The sequence below is a fragment of the Schistocerca serialis genome, chromosome 2, assembly GCF_023864345.2.
Source record: "Schistocerca serialis cubense isolate TAMUIC-IGC-003099 chromosome 2, iqSchSeri2.2, whole genome shotgun sequence".
NCBI classification, from domain to species: Eukaryota; Metazoa; Arthropoda; class Insecta; order Orthoptera; family Acrididae; genus Schistocerca; species Schistocerca serialis.
Genome location: NC_064639.1, coordinates 165,894,180 through 165,912,834, shown reverse-complemented (window position 1 = coordinate 165,912,834; position 18,655 = coordinate 165,894,180). Strand labels below are relative to the sequence as shown.

Below are 18,655 nucleotides of genomic sequence, written 5' to 3'. Positions count from 1 at the left end.
AGAGCTCTGTTCTCAAATGGGGATCTATGTCGTAGCTGTACCACAGAATCATGTAGACAACAGCGTACTAGCATTTGCCCGCGAGCGCTGATTTTATTGTTAGGCCAACCTTTGGCAACTTTTTAGTGCCCATGACTGAAGAAGAAACAAAAGGGAAAACCAGTGCGAGCTAGACCCCCATGCCTTGTGGACATTTATGCTGATCTCAGATTCTGTCATCCATGCGCTGTGTGAATTGAGTACAAAGCGTGCACTCCATCAATGCAGTGACAAAATTAGAACAGGTGCCAATTGTTTGCTCTGTCCCATCATGTCTGCAAATTAAGTGGTGCCCCAGGAGATGAGAGGTAATTTGTGCATTCAAATGGACTCACTCCCTATGTCTCTCTGCAGCTGCAAGGCCATACTATGCACTGAACTTGTAAGGAGTGTGCACCATCTGGGATCAGCAGTCGAGCTATTTATCGCAGTCATGTGGACATTTCAGACAGTATTTCTGCAAGTTTTTTTTTGCACCAACTGTTGTCAATAAATGTAATATTATGTAATCATTTGTTTGATCAGTTACTGTCACCTGAGCTTACACTCTGAACTTAGTGCAAGGGTGCAGCAGTAAAAGCTGGCTCGCCAAATGATGGACTTGAAAGCAGTAAAAACCATACATTACCTGCTTCAGTTGTGTGACTAAAGGGATTAAATTCTTCCCCTACACCTTCTTTGTTTTGGTGCTATCTTTAATTTTCACTCCATTCTTACTATTTTATGTTTACAAATTTGTCTCTGTATTATATGTGAATGATCTCTTACTTATTTTATTCACTGTGTGAACTTACCGCATTTACTACATTGATGTTTAAATCAATATTTGTGCTTCACTGAAATAATTTGATTTGTATTTGTTTCAGTGCATGTTAATGGTAGGAGGTACACTATTCTGTGAACAGTGAGGACTATTTTGCACTTTACTTAATATATAACTGTAATGATTTTTTGGTAGGATTAATGATGAGTTATGAATAGTCAGGTAGGTTTTGGAACCAAAACACTTTGTCTTTGTCTAGCAGTTGCATTTCAGTTAATATTGTTTTTATGATGAGCATTTAACCTTGGTGAGAAGGATTTTCCGTGTCTATAAATGCCAACATTGTACGAAGAAGTAGTCAGCTGGACTGCATGTATTTTAAGCTTTAGTCTTCGTTTAGATAAGCAGTCTACTTTCTACAGTCATGCTGCAGATGTCTGATTTGCAATAGTGTATTCTTCCTGAAGAGGCTATGATGTGCATGTTCCTCCATATTCTTTTCAGCAATATATTTCGTACAAGGGTAATGATTATGTATTCCTTGGCCCAACGAATTATAGGCACTATTTTCAGTTGCCATAGGTTACACTTTTATGTATTTGCATTGTGTGTTCCTTGGAAATGAAAGGCTGTATCCAGTCTGCTTTGATATATAGGTTTTTTCCATGGTGCCACTTTCCATGATTTCAGTTTTTTGAGTGTTTTGTTGCTAAGCTTAGAACTTGCAACCCTTCTCTCTGTGGGATGTATTGTGTTTACTTTTTGTATCAATCTTTCATGAAATATCATATTATTGAACATCAGATGTAATTTATTCCCTGTTTTCTCCATTACATTAACACATGCACAAATAGAAACATGAGTAATGCTCATTTTGCAGCTGGTGCACAGAAACAGGTACCAGTAACTACCAGAGAGATTGAAATAGTCTGGAAAGTTATAAACATTAAATATGTGGGAAGCCTTTTGCAATTTGATGACTTTATGTACATTAAGTCTTATTGGATCTTGGGATTTCTTACTTGGCTGTCAGACATAAATGCTGTCTTGGCATCATTTATGAGACCATTTATGACTACCATTTAATTACTGAAATATTGTTCATTAATTAAACACTCAACTTTTTCTGTGTTTATTGGCCTTTTTAAACTTTTATGCAGACGAACAGTACAAACTATAGTTAAAACAGAGTGGAGTTCTTCCTGCATAATATAGAATCATTTCTTTTAAGTTAAGACACTTTACACAAATAAACATGCTGTTCTGTTTATTTATTATTTATTTATTGCAGAAAAACTGAAATAAGTTATGCCAATGATACATCAGAGTAGCATTACTTACATGTTAACCAGGTCATGTATTTTAATCAGTGTTTACTCCTCCAAAGCTCATGTAAACTGACAAGAACAGTGACAGATTGAGCAAAAAAGTTTATGAGCAAGTTTTTGAGGATGGTTTCGTATGTGTCAAGAAATCATAATACAGGTTTCCTATTGAGATATTGGACAAAATCTGCAAGAACATCAAATTGGTTAATGTCTTCATCAGGCATTATGTGATCAGCACATAGTCATATTTACAAACCAATTTGTGATATGAATATAAAATGACTTGTTCAAAATCATTACTATTTATCATGCGAATGAACCATGGAACATGAAACTAAGTATTAACATTTATATTGTATCAGGTTACTTAATTATACAGTCCTATAGTAATGGTAATAGCAAATGAATGTTACAAATGCGACATTAAAAGCTTTTACTGAAAACTCTACGTATTTCTTCAAATTCAGTATTGAAGAACTTCCAAGTGTGTCTTGACAACAGTCAACTCAGAATGAGCATCATGTGCTTACTTAGGACAGAATAACCAAAATAAAATATGGACTGGCAGCAAATCAATAAAATGTATAATTATCCCTTTTTAAATTTCAGGCATTGTTTCGATCTGTAGCAATGATGGTTCCAGATTATGCTTTGATTTCTGAAATTGTTCTGTATTCCTTTGGCTTTGTAAGTGCACGGCCTTTAGCAGTTAAAATTGTGGCAACCTACAGGCTTTGTTCAGAGCAACTGTCATCTCAGCATCATTATGATTATGGTATGTATCTTGTGACTCTCATTCTATTGCAGTGTAATTTACACATAGAAATTCAAATCCAAACCATGAACATAAAAAGCACCCATTACCAACAGTCTACATTCCACACTCTTAAACTACTTCTCAGGCACATTTTTATGGCAGTTAAATGTAAATAAATGCTGTAGTTAAACGTCAATAAATGCTGTAGTATAGAAATTTGATTTATATAACTCACTGTATGACTAATATTGCTAGTTTTCATATTGATGAGAAACAGAAAGTTGAGTTTGTTTACAAGCCATATTTTTGCACTAGAAATCAGATTTTTTATTATTTATATGTGATAAGATATATTGGATTACTTATAGACTGCAGAGAATGAAGAGAGAGAGTGTCAGATTCAGAAACGAGGCCCCATAAGTCTCAACATTGGTCTTACTGCAGATATTTAATTAGGGTTGTCATATTTTGGTCAAATATTGTGGGCCATCAGACCAACCACGTTTTTCTCTGTTTCCCAAGGCTTCCTTTTATCAAGGTAGCCAGTGCTGTGGAATTCAGTCCCATTTGACATTATTTACAAAGTTGAATTTGTGGCTTTGACCCAGGTGTGTCAAAATGGAGAGTAAAAACGTGGTTCTTCACAAATGAGCCTTATAACTGCTTTTTTGGAGATTATAAGCTTGAAATTAACCTTTTATACAAATGGAAATTCCTAAGCTGTTTTGTTCTGTCTTATGTTTTCGGACTGCAGTTCTAAACACGTGACACAACTAAGTTACTTTTCAGATGTGTCATCAAGCCTACAGTGTAATTTTATTTTTGTATTAAATTTGTTTCATGTATGTGCTACTATGTATTTTGCTGAGATGAAAGTGAAAATATAAAATTATGTGTTCTTAGGGATGCGAGCAGTGAAATCTGTGTTAACTGCAGCTGGAAACTTAAAACTGAAATATCCACAAGAATCAGAGGACATTCTAATGCTACGATCAATCAAGGATGTTAATTTGCCTAAGTTTCTTACACATGATCTTCCTTTATTCCAGGTATATAGTATTGTTTATGAATTAACTGTTGATACATTTCTAATTTATTGTTTTACAATACTGGAAATAAATGATGAAGCAAAAATAAATTTTCAGGGCATTACTTCAGATTTATTTCCTGGTGTAGAACTTCCAGCACCAGATTACACAATTTTAAACAGAGAAGTTGAGACAGCTTGTGAAACACACAACATACAGTGCACAGAACCTTTTCTTGAAAAGGTGCAGCAAATATATGAAATGATGATAGTACGACATGGTTTCATGATAGTTGGTTTTCCATTTGGTGGGAAAACTACAGCTTACCGCATGTTAGCTGCTGGTCTAGCACTGATTGAGGAAAAGGTAAGATAGTCAAGTGATAACAAATAAATCAGTAAGAAAATAATTTCTTGGTGCATGTGAAAACACTATAAGAGTATGGAAGCTATGTAATGGCAGAGTGTAAACAAACACTGTCCAAGGGGAGAGGAATGAAGTGGAGGATGAAGCCCTCTCACCCTCTCAGAAGGCTGCCATCCAGTGTCTTGAGTTCTGTGTTCTGAAAAAGCAGAAATGACAAAATGGTCATAGGAATTACTGATCTCTTTTGGTGTTGTGTTGTGAGGGAAATACTCAGACCTCATTAGGGGCATGCTTAGTCTCTTCACTCATTTGAAACTAAGAAAATAAAACAACAAGGAACACTCAACACATAGCAAAGCAGAGTACATAAAGCAAACAATTGTTTGATGAGGGTGGCAGAGTCATAAACATCATAGTTCAGGCCTGGCCTTTACTAGTATTCTAAGCAACCATAGTTCAAAACACTCTTCACCTGAAACTGGCATTCTGTGGTTGGTAATGACATATATATGGTAGTTCAGTCCCAGCATCCACCAACATACTAAGAAACTATAGTTCGAAACATATCCCCCCCCCCCCCCAGCCCCCCACCCCCACCCTCCTAACCTAAAAATACCATGATAAAGTGTCCACATAACACTCCTGAAAGGACGAAGTATTAGCAAGTAAAAATAAACTATTATGCACTTTCTTCTTTTTATATTAAAAGAAATTTAGTTTAGTTACAGTTAAGGTAGTTTATGGTCTATTTCAGTTTTATAATATATGAAATAGATTAGTTACAGGTAAGGTAGTATATGCTCTATTTCAGTTTTATAATATATAAAAGAGATTGAAAATTCAATTTAGATTTTATGGTCTGTATCAGTTTTATAACATATGAAGGATATTGAAAATACTGTTCAGATTTTAGCTTTTGAGACGTGTTCAGATATTCCTACAGACAAGTGTAATTACAAATGTTCTGAAGTAGCATTGACTTGTGACAGTTGGATAAGAGAAACTAGTGCTCATATTGAAGGCATATAGATGGCTGTTTTCCCTTGCTGCATTTGCAAGGGAACAGGAAAGGGAATGGCTAGTAGTGGTACAAAGTACCATGTGCCATACACCATGTGATGGCTTGTGGAGTCTGTTTGGAAATGTAGGTGTGACATATTTGCTGTTGCGTGACTGGCACATTGAATGTTGTCAGTTATTTTCTATTAAGGTGTATACCAGTTAACATGTTGCTACATTAAATGTCTTTATTGTTGTATACAAGAATAGGATGCAACATATTTCCTACCGTAAATCTAAATTGCACATTGCTGTAAAAGTAGAAACAATGTTTGAGAATTTTAAGGAACAAAATTTCGAAAGGTAAGAACAAAATCACAGTAAAAGTTAATTTGGATCTCATGCCAACAAAAAGACAGTAAGATCAGGAGAAACCAGTGAAAGATGTGAAACAGTTACCAAATTCTTCAACCAAAATGAACTGTAAATTACTAATATGCTGTTTTATCTGATTGTAATTTTCAAATGGCAGTAATACTGCATCTCATCAACCAGGTTTAGCCAAGAAGGGAAAAATATAAGAACATGCTGAAAAGTAATGACTCCAAATTTTTTACATGAAAACTCTTAAAGCCTTTTAAATAAAACAAACATTATTAACATTCTACATCTTTATTCTTAGTGTCTATATATTTATTTCTCAACATAGCTGCTCTGGCAATGAACACGTTTCTTCCAACAAGACATCAGTTTTTTGATATTAACAGTGTAGAATGTTTCACTTTGCTGATAGGGCCACAACCTCACCTCTGCTAGCACTGTTTCATCATTATCGGAGATAATTCCTCGAAGGTGTTATTTGTTTTGAAGACAGATGAAAATTGGATGGAGACAAGTCGATTGTTGCAGATCCAGCAGTTCTTGTGTATGGTCTGGCATTGTAATGCTGAATGAGAGGGTGCTCCATGTGTGGACGAACTCTTCAAATTCGAAACTCAACTAAAGTGCACGGTTTCTCACAAACCAACATTGTTACATTACACACTGCCATGTTATATGCTACAATTTGGAGCCCTCTAGTGCTTGAAGTCTGCAAATATGTGGTGATGAACAATAAAGATATAGAATGTTAATAATGTTTCCTTTCTTTAAAATGTTTTAAGAGTTTTCACATAGAAAATTCAAAGGCACTACTTTTCAGCATGCCCTTATACAGTTTTGTAAGATCATAATTGGGCACTCAGTGACAGTTTACTTGATGAATGTTGACGATTAGTCCCCAGGATACACAGTAGATGACAAATTTAATTTTTGCTGAAAATATTATTCAATACTACAGATCAAATTTTGTTTGCAAAGTATTCTACATCTAAATCTACATGGATATCTGCTAATCACACTTACCGTATTTACTCGACTCTAAGCCGCACTTTTTTCCGGTTTTTGTAATCCAAAAAATCGTCTGCGGCTTAGAATCGAGTGCAAAGCAAGCCAGAGTTCTGAAAAAAATTTGGTGGGTGCCGCCACAACTAACTTCTGCCGTTGAATATATGTAGCGCTACACAGGCATGCTTTGTAGGCACAAAGATAAATACTGGCACCAAAATCTCTGCGTCAGTAAATAAATTAAAAAAAAAGTGGAAGACGAGCCTTTTTCCTCCACCCAGAGTTTCGACCACTGTATTTTGGTACATTATCCAACGAAGTAAATACAAATTCTGTATTGTTGATCTTCGAATGTAGCAGCATTTCAATGTACTACGAAAATCCTACTGGCAAAACTGTTTGGGATGTTTGTCAATATGGCCAACTCTACGTTCTGAATTTTTTCCTACCTGTGAGAAGAGATGGTTGCTAATACGAACTTTTATGAATTGTGAATCACATGCAGTATTCTCTTCGCTATAAGATTAATACGAATATAAACATTTTGCCATGTATTGTTTCGTGTTTGCTACTATCTCATTTAAATCCTGTCTGCCTAATAAACTACGAAACTAGAGTGAGACAACAGCAAACGCAGAAGAATATACATATCGGGTCTACTATCTATGACTAAGGAATGACGTCATTGTTCAAAGCCAACGGGTTGTATCCCCTGCTGCACTAGACCCTGCATATCATGTCATGTTTATATTCGTATTATTCTTATGCCTGATAATGATACAGTCAGAAATGAAGCACGGCAACTGACTAGATTTTTAAATCTAAGATGACTCTAATTTCTGTGCAGAATGTAATGGACTAAAGACGCCTGTAAAGATTTTCAAACGGAGAAAAATTTTCGCTAAAATTTCGTTCAGAACATCATCTATCATACGCAGTCTATTATTTGGTTCTTGTTGATCATTATCAAAGAAAGCAGTTGTGTAAGTAACAACAAATGTTTCGCTAATGAGACGATTCCACTCTATTTTTTATTTGTAAGCGGCGGTAGCGCGCACAAAAGCAAGCCACGCCGCGAGCGGCGACAGGCCGTAAACAGTCATTATCAGAATGCGACAACCAATGCATGACACAGTACAGTAATGCATTTTCAGCTTAGAGTGACGTAAACACCTATAACAAAGAAAACGGCGCTTATCAGATCAAAGAAAAATAAGCAATCAATTCAAACCAGACGAAGCACGTGAAAAAGGAAGGATATCCGTATAAATACGGACGGAGCGCGTGACGCGTAGCAATGGCTACCTGGTAAACCGTAACTGCTAAGCTTACGACTTGAACCAAACTACTGCAGCTGTATCGTCATTCATTCGACCTAAATTGTGTCTCATATTACAATTAGACGAACTTTGTTTCGATTTGGAGGTGCGACCTAAAACTTTCTCTCCCCTTGAATTTCGAGTCTCAAATTTCAGTTGCAGCTTAGATTCGGGAAAATTTTTTTTCCTTGATTACGAGTCTCATTTTTCAGGTGCGGCTTAGATTCGAGTGCGGCTTAGATTCGAGTAAATACGGTAATTGTCAGGCAATGGTAGCCCAGAGATTTTGTAACTAATACCTGGAAACAAAGTGATTTATCTTGGGTACAGAGAACTTCACTTAATGCAGCTAACCAGCTATAATCCAGGTTATGAAGATGCAGTATGAGTAACATTGCAGAATTCTTAACTTGGCAACAAATAACCAGTTTCCTGATTACAGTAGCAATGAGACAGGTCACATTACATATTAAATTCAGTTCATTGGCCAATAACTTCAATGAATCTGAAAAAAAAAAAAAAAAACAGATATCCATTACACCTACATGAAAAGGCATTGCCTGCTTGAACAGAATATATGAATTTTGTGAAAATAACTGTAAAAGAGACCAAAAAATATTTAACCACTTTTCTAACAATAACGATTTATCAGTGTACTTTGGCCTCTGTAAAGAATTCACTACAGAGACAGCAATATTATATGACCTCACAAACTCAGTTTTGGCAGTTCTGATAGAATTAAACAAGAGAAATTGTGATGTTAATGTTTTCTGTGATCATTGCAACTTATTTGATTGTGTGGATCACATTACTCTGCAGGGGTGTCTAACAGGTGAAATAATATCCTAACAGTATAAAATGAAGGGCTACATTAACATATGATACCATAGAAATAAGTTTATATTGTAGTGTAGAAACATTAAATATGGTGTCCACAAGTTTTGGATCTTGACCTACATAAATTATTTACTCAGAAGAATGGAGTATTCTTCATAACAAATGATACTGTATTTGCTGATGACACAATAATACATTCTGCTGAATGATGAGTATGACACTTGTCAAAATGTTGTTGTATCTCAACTTGCACCTGCCTGTAGAACCAAGAAATTTTCATCAAATTAACCAAATGATGATGATCTTGCAAAAACTCATTTCATGTGCTTCTAAGTGAATAAAAGTGAGTTAAAGGTACCAGAAGCACAGATCAGTAGCCATGAAGCTCCATGTTTGAAGTTCCTTGACATCCAAATCGATAATAAAGTGAGGTGGCTCCATATTGTATATATGTTAACCAAAATGCTCAGTTTTGCATCTTTTTCACTTAGACCTGTAGGCAGGCTTCCCTACATAATTTTCATGCTCTCCCATCTATATTCTCAAACAAAAATCTATAACGGGTTAACTCTATAACAGGTTTATTGGTAGACATCAACTAGGAAACTGAAAATTATCAGATATTCAAAATTAAAGAGGAAGAATAACTTACTATCCACTCCTACAATACTAGAATATTTGGACTTATCTTCACTTTGCTCATATCATTATACCAAAACAGCAAATTAATATAATAGAGGGAAATATTCCACGCGGAAAAAATATATTTAAAAACAAAGATGATGTGACTTGCCATACGAAAGCGCTGGCAGGTCGATAGAAACACAAACAGACACATACATACACACAAAATTCAAGCTTTCGCAACAAACTGTTGCCTCATCAGGAAAGAGGGAAGGAGAGGGAAAGACGAAAGGAAGTGGGTTTTAAGGGAGAGGGTAAGGAGTCATTCCAATCCCGGGAGTGGAAAGACTTACCTTAGGGGGAAAAAAGGACGGGTATACGCTCACACACACACACATATCCATCCACACATATACAGACACAAGCAGACATATTTAAAGACAAAGAGTTTGGGCAGAGATGTCAGTCGAGGCAGAAGTGCAGAGGCAAAGATGATGTTGAATGACTGGTGAGGTATGAGTGGCGGCAACTTGAAATTAGCGGAGATTGAGGCCTGGTGGGTAACGGGAAGAGAGGATATATTGAAGAGCAAGTTCCCATCTCCGGAGTTCGGATAGGTTGGTGTTGGTGGGAAGTATCCAGATAACCTGGACGGTGTAACACTGTGCCAAGATGTGCTGGCCGTGCACCAAGGCATGTTTAGCCACAGGGTGATCCTCATTACCAACAAACACTGTCTGCCTGTGTCCATTCATGCGAATGGACAGTTTGTTGCTGGTCATTCCCACATAGAATGCATCACAGTGTAGGCAGGTCAGTTGGTAAATCATGTGGGTGCTTTCACATGTGGCTCTGCCTTTGATCGTGTACACCTTCCGGGTTACAGGACTGGAGTAGATGGTGGTGGGAGGGTGCATGGGACAGGTTTTACACCGGGGGCGGTTACAGGGATAGGAGCCAGAGGGTAGGGAAGGTGGTTTGGGGATTTCATAGGGATGAACTAACAGGTTACGAAGGTTAGGTGGACGCCGGAAAGACACTCTTGGTGGAGTGGGGAGGATTTCATGAAGGATGGATCTCATTTCAGGGCAGGATTTGAGGAAGTCTTATCCCTGCTGGACAGCCACATTCAGAGTCTGGTCCAGTCCCGGAAAGTATCCTGTCACAAGTGGGGCACTTTTGTGGTTCTTCTGTGGGGGATTCTGGGTTTGAGGGGATGAGGAAGTGGCTCTGGTTATTTGCTTCTGTACCAGGTCAGGAGGGTAGTTGCGGGATGCGAAAGCTGTTGTCAGGTTGTTGGTGTAATGGTTCAGGGATTCCGGACTGGAGCAGATTCGTTTGCCATGAAGACCTAGGCTGTAGGGAAGGGACCGTTTGATGTGGAATGGGTGGCAGCTGTCATAATAGAGGTACTGATGCTTGTTGGTGGGTTTGATGTGGACGGACGTGTGAAGCTGGCCATTGGACAGGTGGAGGTCAACGTCAAGGAAAGTGGCATGGGATTTGGAGTAGGACCAGGTGAATCTGATGGAACCAAAGGAGTTGAGGTTGGAGAGGAAATTCTGGAGTTCTTCTTCACTGTGAGTCCAGATCATGAAGATGTTACCAATAAATCTGTACCAAACTTTGGGTTGGCAGGCCTGGGTAACCAAGAAGGCTTTCTCTAAGCAACCCATGAATAGGTTGGCATACAAGGGGGCCATCCTGGTACCCATGGCTGTTCCCTTTAGTTGTTGGTATGTCTGGCCTTCAAAAGTGAAGAAGTTGTGGGTCAGGATGAAGCTGGCTAAGATGATGAGGAAAGAGGTTTTAGGTAGGGTGGCAGGTGATTGGTGTGAAAGGAAATGCTCCATCGCAGCGAGGCCCTGGACGTGCGGAATATTTGTGTATAAAGAAGTGGCATCAATGGTTACAAGGATGGTTTCCGGGGGTAACACATTGGGTAAGGATTCCAGGCGTTCGAGAAAGTGGTTGGTGTATTTGATGAAGGATGGGAGACTGCATGTAATGGGTTGAAGGTGTTGATCTACGTAGGCAGAGATATGTTCTGTGGGGGCTTGGTAACCAGCTACAATGGGGCAGCCGGGATGATTGGGTTTGTGGATTTTAGGAAGAAGGTAGAAGGTAGGGGTGCGGGGTGTCGATGGGGTCAGGAGGTTGATGGAGTCAGGTGAAAGGTTTTGCAGGGGGCCTAAGGTTCTGAGGATTCCTTGAAGCTCCACCTGGACATCGGGAATGGGGTTACCTTGGCAAACTTTGTATGTGGTGTTGTCTGAAAGCTGACGCAGTCCCTCAGCCACATACTTCCGATGATCAAGTACCACGGTCGTGGAACCCTTGTCTGCCGGAAGAATGATGATGGATCGGTCAGCCTTCAGATCACGGATAGCCTGGGCTTCAGCAGTGGTGATGTTGTGAGTAGGATTAAGGTTTTTTTAAGAAGGATTGAGATGCAAGGCTGGAAGTCAGAAATTCCTGGAAGGTTTGGAGAGGGTGATTTTGAGGAAGAGGAGGTGGATCCCGCTGCGACGGAGGACGGAACTGTTCCAGGCAGGGTTCAATTTGGATGGTGTCTTCGGGAGTTGGATCATTAGGAGTAGGATTAGGATCATTTTTCTTCGTGGCAAAGTGATATTTCCAGCAGAGAGTACGACTGTAGGACAGTAAATCTTTGACGAGGGCTGTTTGGTTGAATCTGGGAGTGGGGCTGAAGGTGAGGCCTTTGGATAGGACAGAGGTTTCGGATTGGGAGAAAGGTTTGGAGGAAAGGTTAACTACTGAATTAGGGTGTTGTGGTTCCAGATTGTGTTGATTGGAATTTTGAGGTTTTGGAGGGAGTGGAGCTGGAAGTGGGAGATTGAGTAGATGGGAGAGACTGCGTTTGTGTGCAATGAGAGGAGGTTGAGGTTTGCTGGAAAGGTTGTGAAGGGTGAGTGAGTTGCCTTTCCGGAGGTGGGAAACCAGGAGATTGGATAGTGTTTTGAGGTGGAGGATGGCATGCTGTTCTAATTTACGGTTGGCCTGTAGGAGGATGCTCTGAACAGCCGTTGTGGATGTGGGAGAGGAAAGATTAAGGACTTTTATTAAGGATAGGAGTTGACGGGTGTGTTCATTGGCTGAGTTGATGTGTAGGTGAAGGATTAGGTGGGTGAGGGCAATGGATTGTTCAGTTTGGAACTGGTATAGGGACTGATGGAAAGAAGGGTTGCAGCCAGAGATGGGAACTTTAAGTGTGAGGCCTTTGGGGGTAATGCCAAATGTCAGACAAGCCTGAGAAAATAGAATATGGGAGCGTAATCTGGCTAGGGCGAAGGCATGTTTGCGGAGGGAATGTAAATAAAACTTAATGGGGTCGTTGTGAGGGTGACATGGTATTTGAAGGTGGAAAGTGTAACATGAGGAAATGAAAATGAAAATAAAAATATATGGGGAGGGATACAGGTGGACTGGAAAGTAACTGGAGATCTGGTGTGAAAAAAGGCGAAAAGGTGTTGGTTACAGCTGGGCTACAGCTGGACTTGGGTTGGTAGACAGCGATGTGCACAAAGGTTAGGTGGTTGTGTTGCCGCCAAAACACGTTAGAGGACGGAGAAATTCGGGAATATTTCGTAGAAACTGCGTGTAATATATTAAAAGGAGTGGTTTTGTGGTGGCAGATTATGAAAATGACGCTAACAATTGTCTGACGAAGAAATAATGACGTTAAAACCTGTGGGAAGCGGCTAAAAATTATCAGTGATGTGGGAAAAACGGAAATGGAAATAAAGTGAAAGTTATTAGAACTAGCCGAAATGGTTGTTTAAAAGGTGAAAGGAACTGTTTGTGAACTAGAAATGATGGATTTTATAGCGGCAGTAGTGTTGAAAGCGGCAAAATTTTTTTTTTGGTTATGGTTTGGAAGTGGGTTACGTATTATTGAGTATATATAGGCGGGATAAAATTGTATAGCAGATTACGGTAAAAAGGAGAAGGTGAATACAAAGTGAAACTACTGGTAAAAACAGAAAGAGAAAATAAGACGACAGAAAAGATTTCGAAATTCAACAGTGACAATAACAATCGTAATTGTTGGGTTCAAATTAATGATATCAATATAATAGAGGGAAACATTCCACACGGGAAAAATATATTTAAAAACAAAGATGATGTGACTTACTATACGAAAGCACTGGCAGGTCGATAGAAACACAAACAGACACATACATACATACAAAATTCAAGCTTTCGCAACAAACTGTTGCCTCATCAGGAACGACGGAAGGAGATACTGTAAGATGATGATACACCCTTTAACAATAAAAAGAAAAACAATGTAGCAGGACAGGTTGTTCAATGTACTGGAAGAGAACTGTTTGAGTTTAGGACTCCTTCAGGAGCAAGAGAAAGAATGAATAACTGACTGATACAGCCTTGTAACATTAGCCATCTTGCTATGCAGGTATTGTAAACAAATAAAACAAGCAGAAAATACAGCTGTTATTTTTCCTTAAAGCATGTAGTTCAACTGTACGGTTGAATGATGATGATATCCTCTTGAATAAAATATTCTGGAGGTAAACATAGTTCTCCATTTGGATCTCAGTGCAAGGACTAGTTAGGAGAACGTTGTTATCAGGAAGAACTGCTGGCATTCTATTGGTTAGAGCTGGAATGTTAGATTGCCTAATTGGTTAGACAGGTTAGTGAATTTAAAAAGGAAATTGAAAACTCAACAATATAAGGAAAATACTGATTGCTATTTACCATATAGGTGACATGTTTAAGTCACTGACAGGCACAATGAAAAAGACACTTACACGTTAGCTCTTGCCCAAAGCCATCACCAGAAAAGGAAACACACACATTCATTCACCGAAGCAAGTCCACCTCATGCACACATTACCACCATCTCCAGCTGCTTGAACCAAAATGCGACTGTTACATGGAATGGAAGGAGCAGTGTGGAGGGGGCGAGGAAGGGATAGCAGGGTATTGGTGGATGGAGAGAAAATCACTTTCTGCCAGAGTGTGTAGGGATCAAACGGCCAACAGGCACAGCGTCAGGAGGCTGTGGGACAGGGTAGTTTGGGGGGTGGGGTGGGGGGTGGAGGGGAGTGATAAAGAAGAGGAGGGGGAAGCAGAAAGACAGGGGGTGCACTGGCAGAGACTGGCACACAAAGAGGGTGACAGAATGAGAATAAGGAGGATGTGGGAACTGTTGGATGGAGGGTGTGGGGACAGTAGATTACCATAGGTTGAGGCCAGGTTAATTTCAGGAGTGGAGAATGTGTTGTAAGGATAGCTCCCATCTGTGCAGTTTAGAAAAGTTGTGATGGAGGGGAGGATCCATACGGCTTGGATAGTGGAATTGTTGTGTCCTCATCACCACTGTAGAGTCTTGTACCATAGGAATCTAGGGAGAGGATGTTTTCTGGTGGCCGGTATCCTTTTTCTGCAATGCAACTGCTCACATGTATTAACAGGGTTCTTTATTTACATACAGGAAGCTACTTATCTTTAAGGCATTGGCAGCGTGTTACTTGCAAGTCTGTCTTTGGTGTCTTTCCTGATATGTTTGATCCCGCACCTACTACCAATCTTCTTGCTACATCTTTTCTGACCAGTGTGCTGGTGACAGCTCACACCAGCACAGAAATAGTCACTGGATAGGTAGAAGATACATTTTGTGGAAATTACTGAAGTATAGTGGCAGAAGGAGGAGGACTTCTGGTCAAGTGAGTACAGGACTCTAAATGCAAATTCAGTTAGGGGAAATGCAAGAGTAGGACTAATAATGAATAAAAATAATAAAAGAAGAAGAGGCACTCCGTCTTCAGGCCACAAGTGGCCCATCGGGACCATCCGACCGCCATGTCATCCTCAGCTGAGGATGCAGATAGGAGGGGCATGTGGTCAGCACACCGCTCCCCCGGTCGTTATGATGGTTTTATTTGACCGGAGCCACTACTATTCGGTTGAGTAGCTCCTCAATTGGCATCACGAGGCTGAGCGCACCCCGAAAAATGCCAACAGCACATGGCAGTCCGGATGGTCACCCATCCAAGTGCTGGCCACACCTGACAGCTCTTAATTTTGGTGATCTGACAGGAACCGGTGTATCCACTGCGGCAAGGCCGTTGACCATTAGAAAAAGGAGCACCTGTATTAATATCAAGACCACAGATGGAAAGCTGTACTAAGCAAAGGGGCTGAAACCTGGAAGGAATATATAGAACAAAGAGAACTCGAAGTATAGAAAGGAAAGAAGAAGTAGATGAAGAATAGATGTGAGATGTGATGCTGCAAGAATAATTTAACCAGAGCCTGAAAGATCTGAGTTGAAACAAGGCCCAATGAGTAAATGGTATTCCCACAGAATTACTGAGATCCTCTGGAAAGCCAGCCATGACACAACTATTCCACCTGTTGTACAGGATATGTGAGACAGGCAAAATACCCTCAGACTTCATTAACAATGTAATAATTCCAATTCCAAAAAAGGTAAGTGCTGACAGATGTGAATAGTTTAATTGCCTAAGGGTGTTAATGTCCATGTAGATTTGCACCTGTGACTCAAATAATAAAAAAAGTAATTCCTTCAAACAAAATCAGTCCAATTCATAAGAGTAGGTCCCATAAGGAAACCATGGCCATATGTTTTGCAACAAATATTCCACACAATAAGTAATATAGTGGAACAAATATTCCATAAAATAAGTGATGATGTTGCCCTTCAAAAAAAGCAGTCATGTCTTACCTCTGTTGGACAACACACTGCCAATCAGGTTGATTATAAGTAAAAATTATGTTAAATTAAGATCTCTATTAGTTGTTGTCAAAAGCAAAGCAAACTCTGTCAGAAACAGAAACTGCAGCTAAAAATAAAATTATTTAATAAATAAGGACAGAATTTCTATACCAGCACAACCTAACCAAGTACTACTTATAGACTTCAGTGCCAATTACGCTTGCTATCACAAGTTGCACAAATCTGTAACAGTTTTGGACAGCTGATCAGGTTTGTGAAGGTCTTTTTCCATCTGAGGCAGTATGTAGCTTTACAAATGGTAGGAACTTAGAATTATTGCCAGTGTTAGATAAATATAAGCAATATTTATTGAATGAATTTACAGAAAAATAAGCCTGTAATAGTAATTATTTGTGTTTATTGTTATTGTCTGCCAAATGCTGTTGGCAAGTGAGGTGCACTCAGCCCTTGTGAGGCACATTGAGGAGCTACTTGATTCAGAGGTAGCAGTTCTGGTCACAAAAACTGACAACAGCTGGAAGAACAGTCTGCTGACCACACATCCCTCCATATCGGCATCCAGTGATGCCTGTAGGCTGTGAATGACATGGTGGTCAGTCAGCACTGTTAGAGTCTTTCAAGACTTTTTGGACAGAGAGAGAGAGAGAGAGAGAGAGAGAGAGAGAGAGAGAGAGAGAGAATTGTTATTTAGTTTATCTGTGCCTTTTCTGGCTATCTATAGAATTTTTTGAATGTACAACACAATCTTCCACTGTAACAGAAACTGATGAAGTGAGGCTCACACCTTTTGTTGGGAAACCTGCTGTGTCCTATGTCAAGAGGAGGTAAGTGCGAAATGGTAGGATTCTACTGATCATTGGCAGTTCAAATAAGTGGCGAATAATGGTATTCCATAGTGAACTGGCAGTAAGGAAGGGAAGGCACCATGTGCACTCAGCAAGCACATGGGCTTCATTCAGCATGTTGAAGAGGCAATTTCAGTGGCCATTGAGGGGACTGAATACCACCAACTGTCAATTGTGGTACACTTAGGAAAAAGCTGTGCCTGTCGTGTGGGCTCCAAAGTCATACTTGGGTCATTCCACTGACTGGCAGAGAAGTTTGAGAAGACCAGCCTTGCACATGGATTTTCAAAGAAGCTCTCAATTTGCAGCATTTTCCCCAAAACTGTTTGTGGCCCCTGTGGTTCTTGTCAAATAGAAGGTTTGAACCAGACGCTTTGAAGGTTCTGTAACAAGCTAGCTGTGACTTTCTAGACTTGTACTGTGGGGTTGAGAACTATTTGGTCCCTCTAGATGGGACAGTGTGTACAGTATGGATAACAATATCTGTGGGAGACCCAGAAGTGTCAATAAAAGATCCAAGGAAAACCTGCCTTCATGTAAGATTATTAAAATCTTTGAAATTAACTGCTGAAACATTTCCAACTAAGTGCCTGAGTTTGAAGTGCTCCTAAGAAGCATTGGAGCTCACATAACATTGTATAGAAGCTGGTTAAAATGATGTATTGACTACAGTGAGATTTTTGGGGAAAAATTAATTGTGTGTCCTTAGGGTAGGCTACTGGTAAGTGGAGGTGGTGAATTTGTCACAATACATTTAAATCTATACTCTGCAAATCACCACAAGGTGCCTGGCATAAGTTATGTCCCATTGTGTCCATTGTACAAATTATTAGGGTTTCTTGCCATTCCATTTGTGTATGGAGTGCAGGAAGAATGACTGTGTGAATGCTTCTGTGTGTGCAGTAATTATTCTAATCTTATCGTCATGATCCTTATGTGCGTAAAATGTAGGGTATTGTAGTTTAGTCCTAGAGGTATCATTTAAAGCTGGTTCTTAAAACTTTGTTAATAAACTTTCTTGAGATAGTTTATGTCTATCTTCAAGAGTCTTCCAATTCAGTTCCTTCAGTATGTCTGTGACACTCTCTCACAGATTAAACAAACCTGTAATTGTTCATGCAAGCCTTCTCTGTATATGTTTAAAGTCTCCAGTTAGTGGTATTTGGTATGGATCCCACACATTTGAGCAATATTCTAAGCTGGGTCAGACGAGTGATTTGTAAGAAATCACCTTTGTAAACTGATTGCCCTTCCCCAGTATTCTACTACTACACTGAAATCTACCACCTGCTTCTTGCGCTGCCAAGAATGTGATCATTCCAATTAATATCCATATGATGTGTTACACATAGAGATACCTATGACTTGCCCAATTCCAACTGTGATTCATTGATAATATTATTGTAGGATACTAAGGTTCTTTTGTTTTGTAGGACAGTTTTACATTTCTGAACATTAAAAGCAAGTTGACAATCTTTGCGCCACTTTGAAATCATATCAAGGCCTGACTGAGTATTTATGCAGCTTCTTTCAGGCAGTACTTTATTACAGATAACTGCATCATCTGCAAAAAGCGAAGTGAGTTCTACTGATGATGACTCTCCATCCAAGATGAC

The 18,655-nt window shown here is 39.3% G+C and overlaps 1 protein-coding gene and 1 long non-coding RNA gene across 2 annotated transcripts in view; one reads left to right on the top strand and one right to left on the bottom strand.

The window, feature by feature from the left end:
* Positions 1 to 18,655, top strand: part of LOC126456873 (dynein axonemal heavy chain 7-like) — a 783,013-nt gene that overhangs the window by 197,028 nt on the left and 567,330 nt on the right. The window contains 3 exon segments of the mRNA XM_050092694.1: positions 2,740 to 2,905; positions 3,791 to 3,936; positions 4,033 to 4,281. Of these exon segments, the coding sequence (XP_049948651.1) occupies positions 2,740 to 2,905; positions 3,791 to 3,936; positions 4,033 to 4,281 (561 nt within the window).
* Positions 1 to 18,655, bottom strand: part of LOC126456874 (uncharacterized) — a 392,629-nt gene that overhangs the window by 257,386 nt on the left and 116,588 nt on the right. The window lies entirely within an intron of this gene.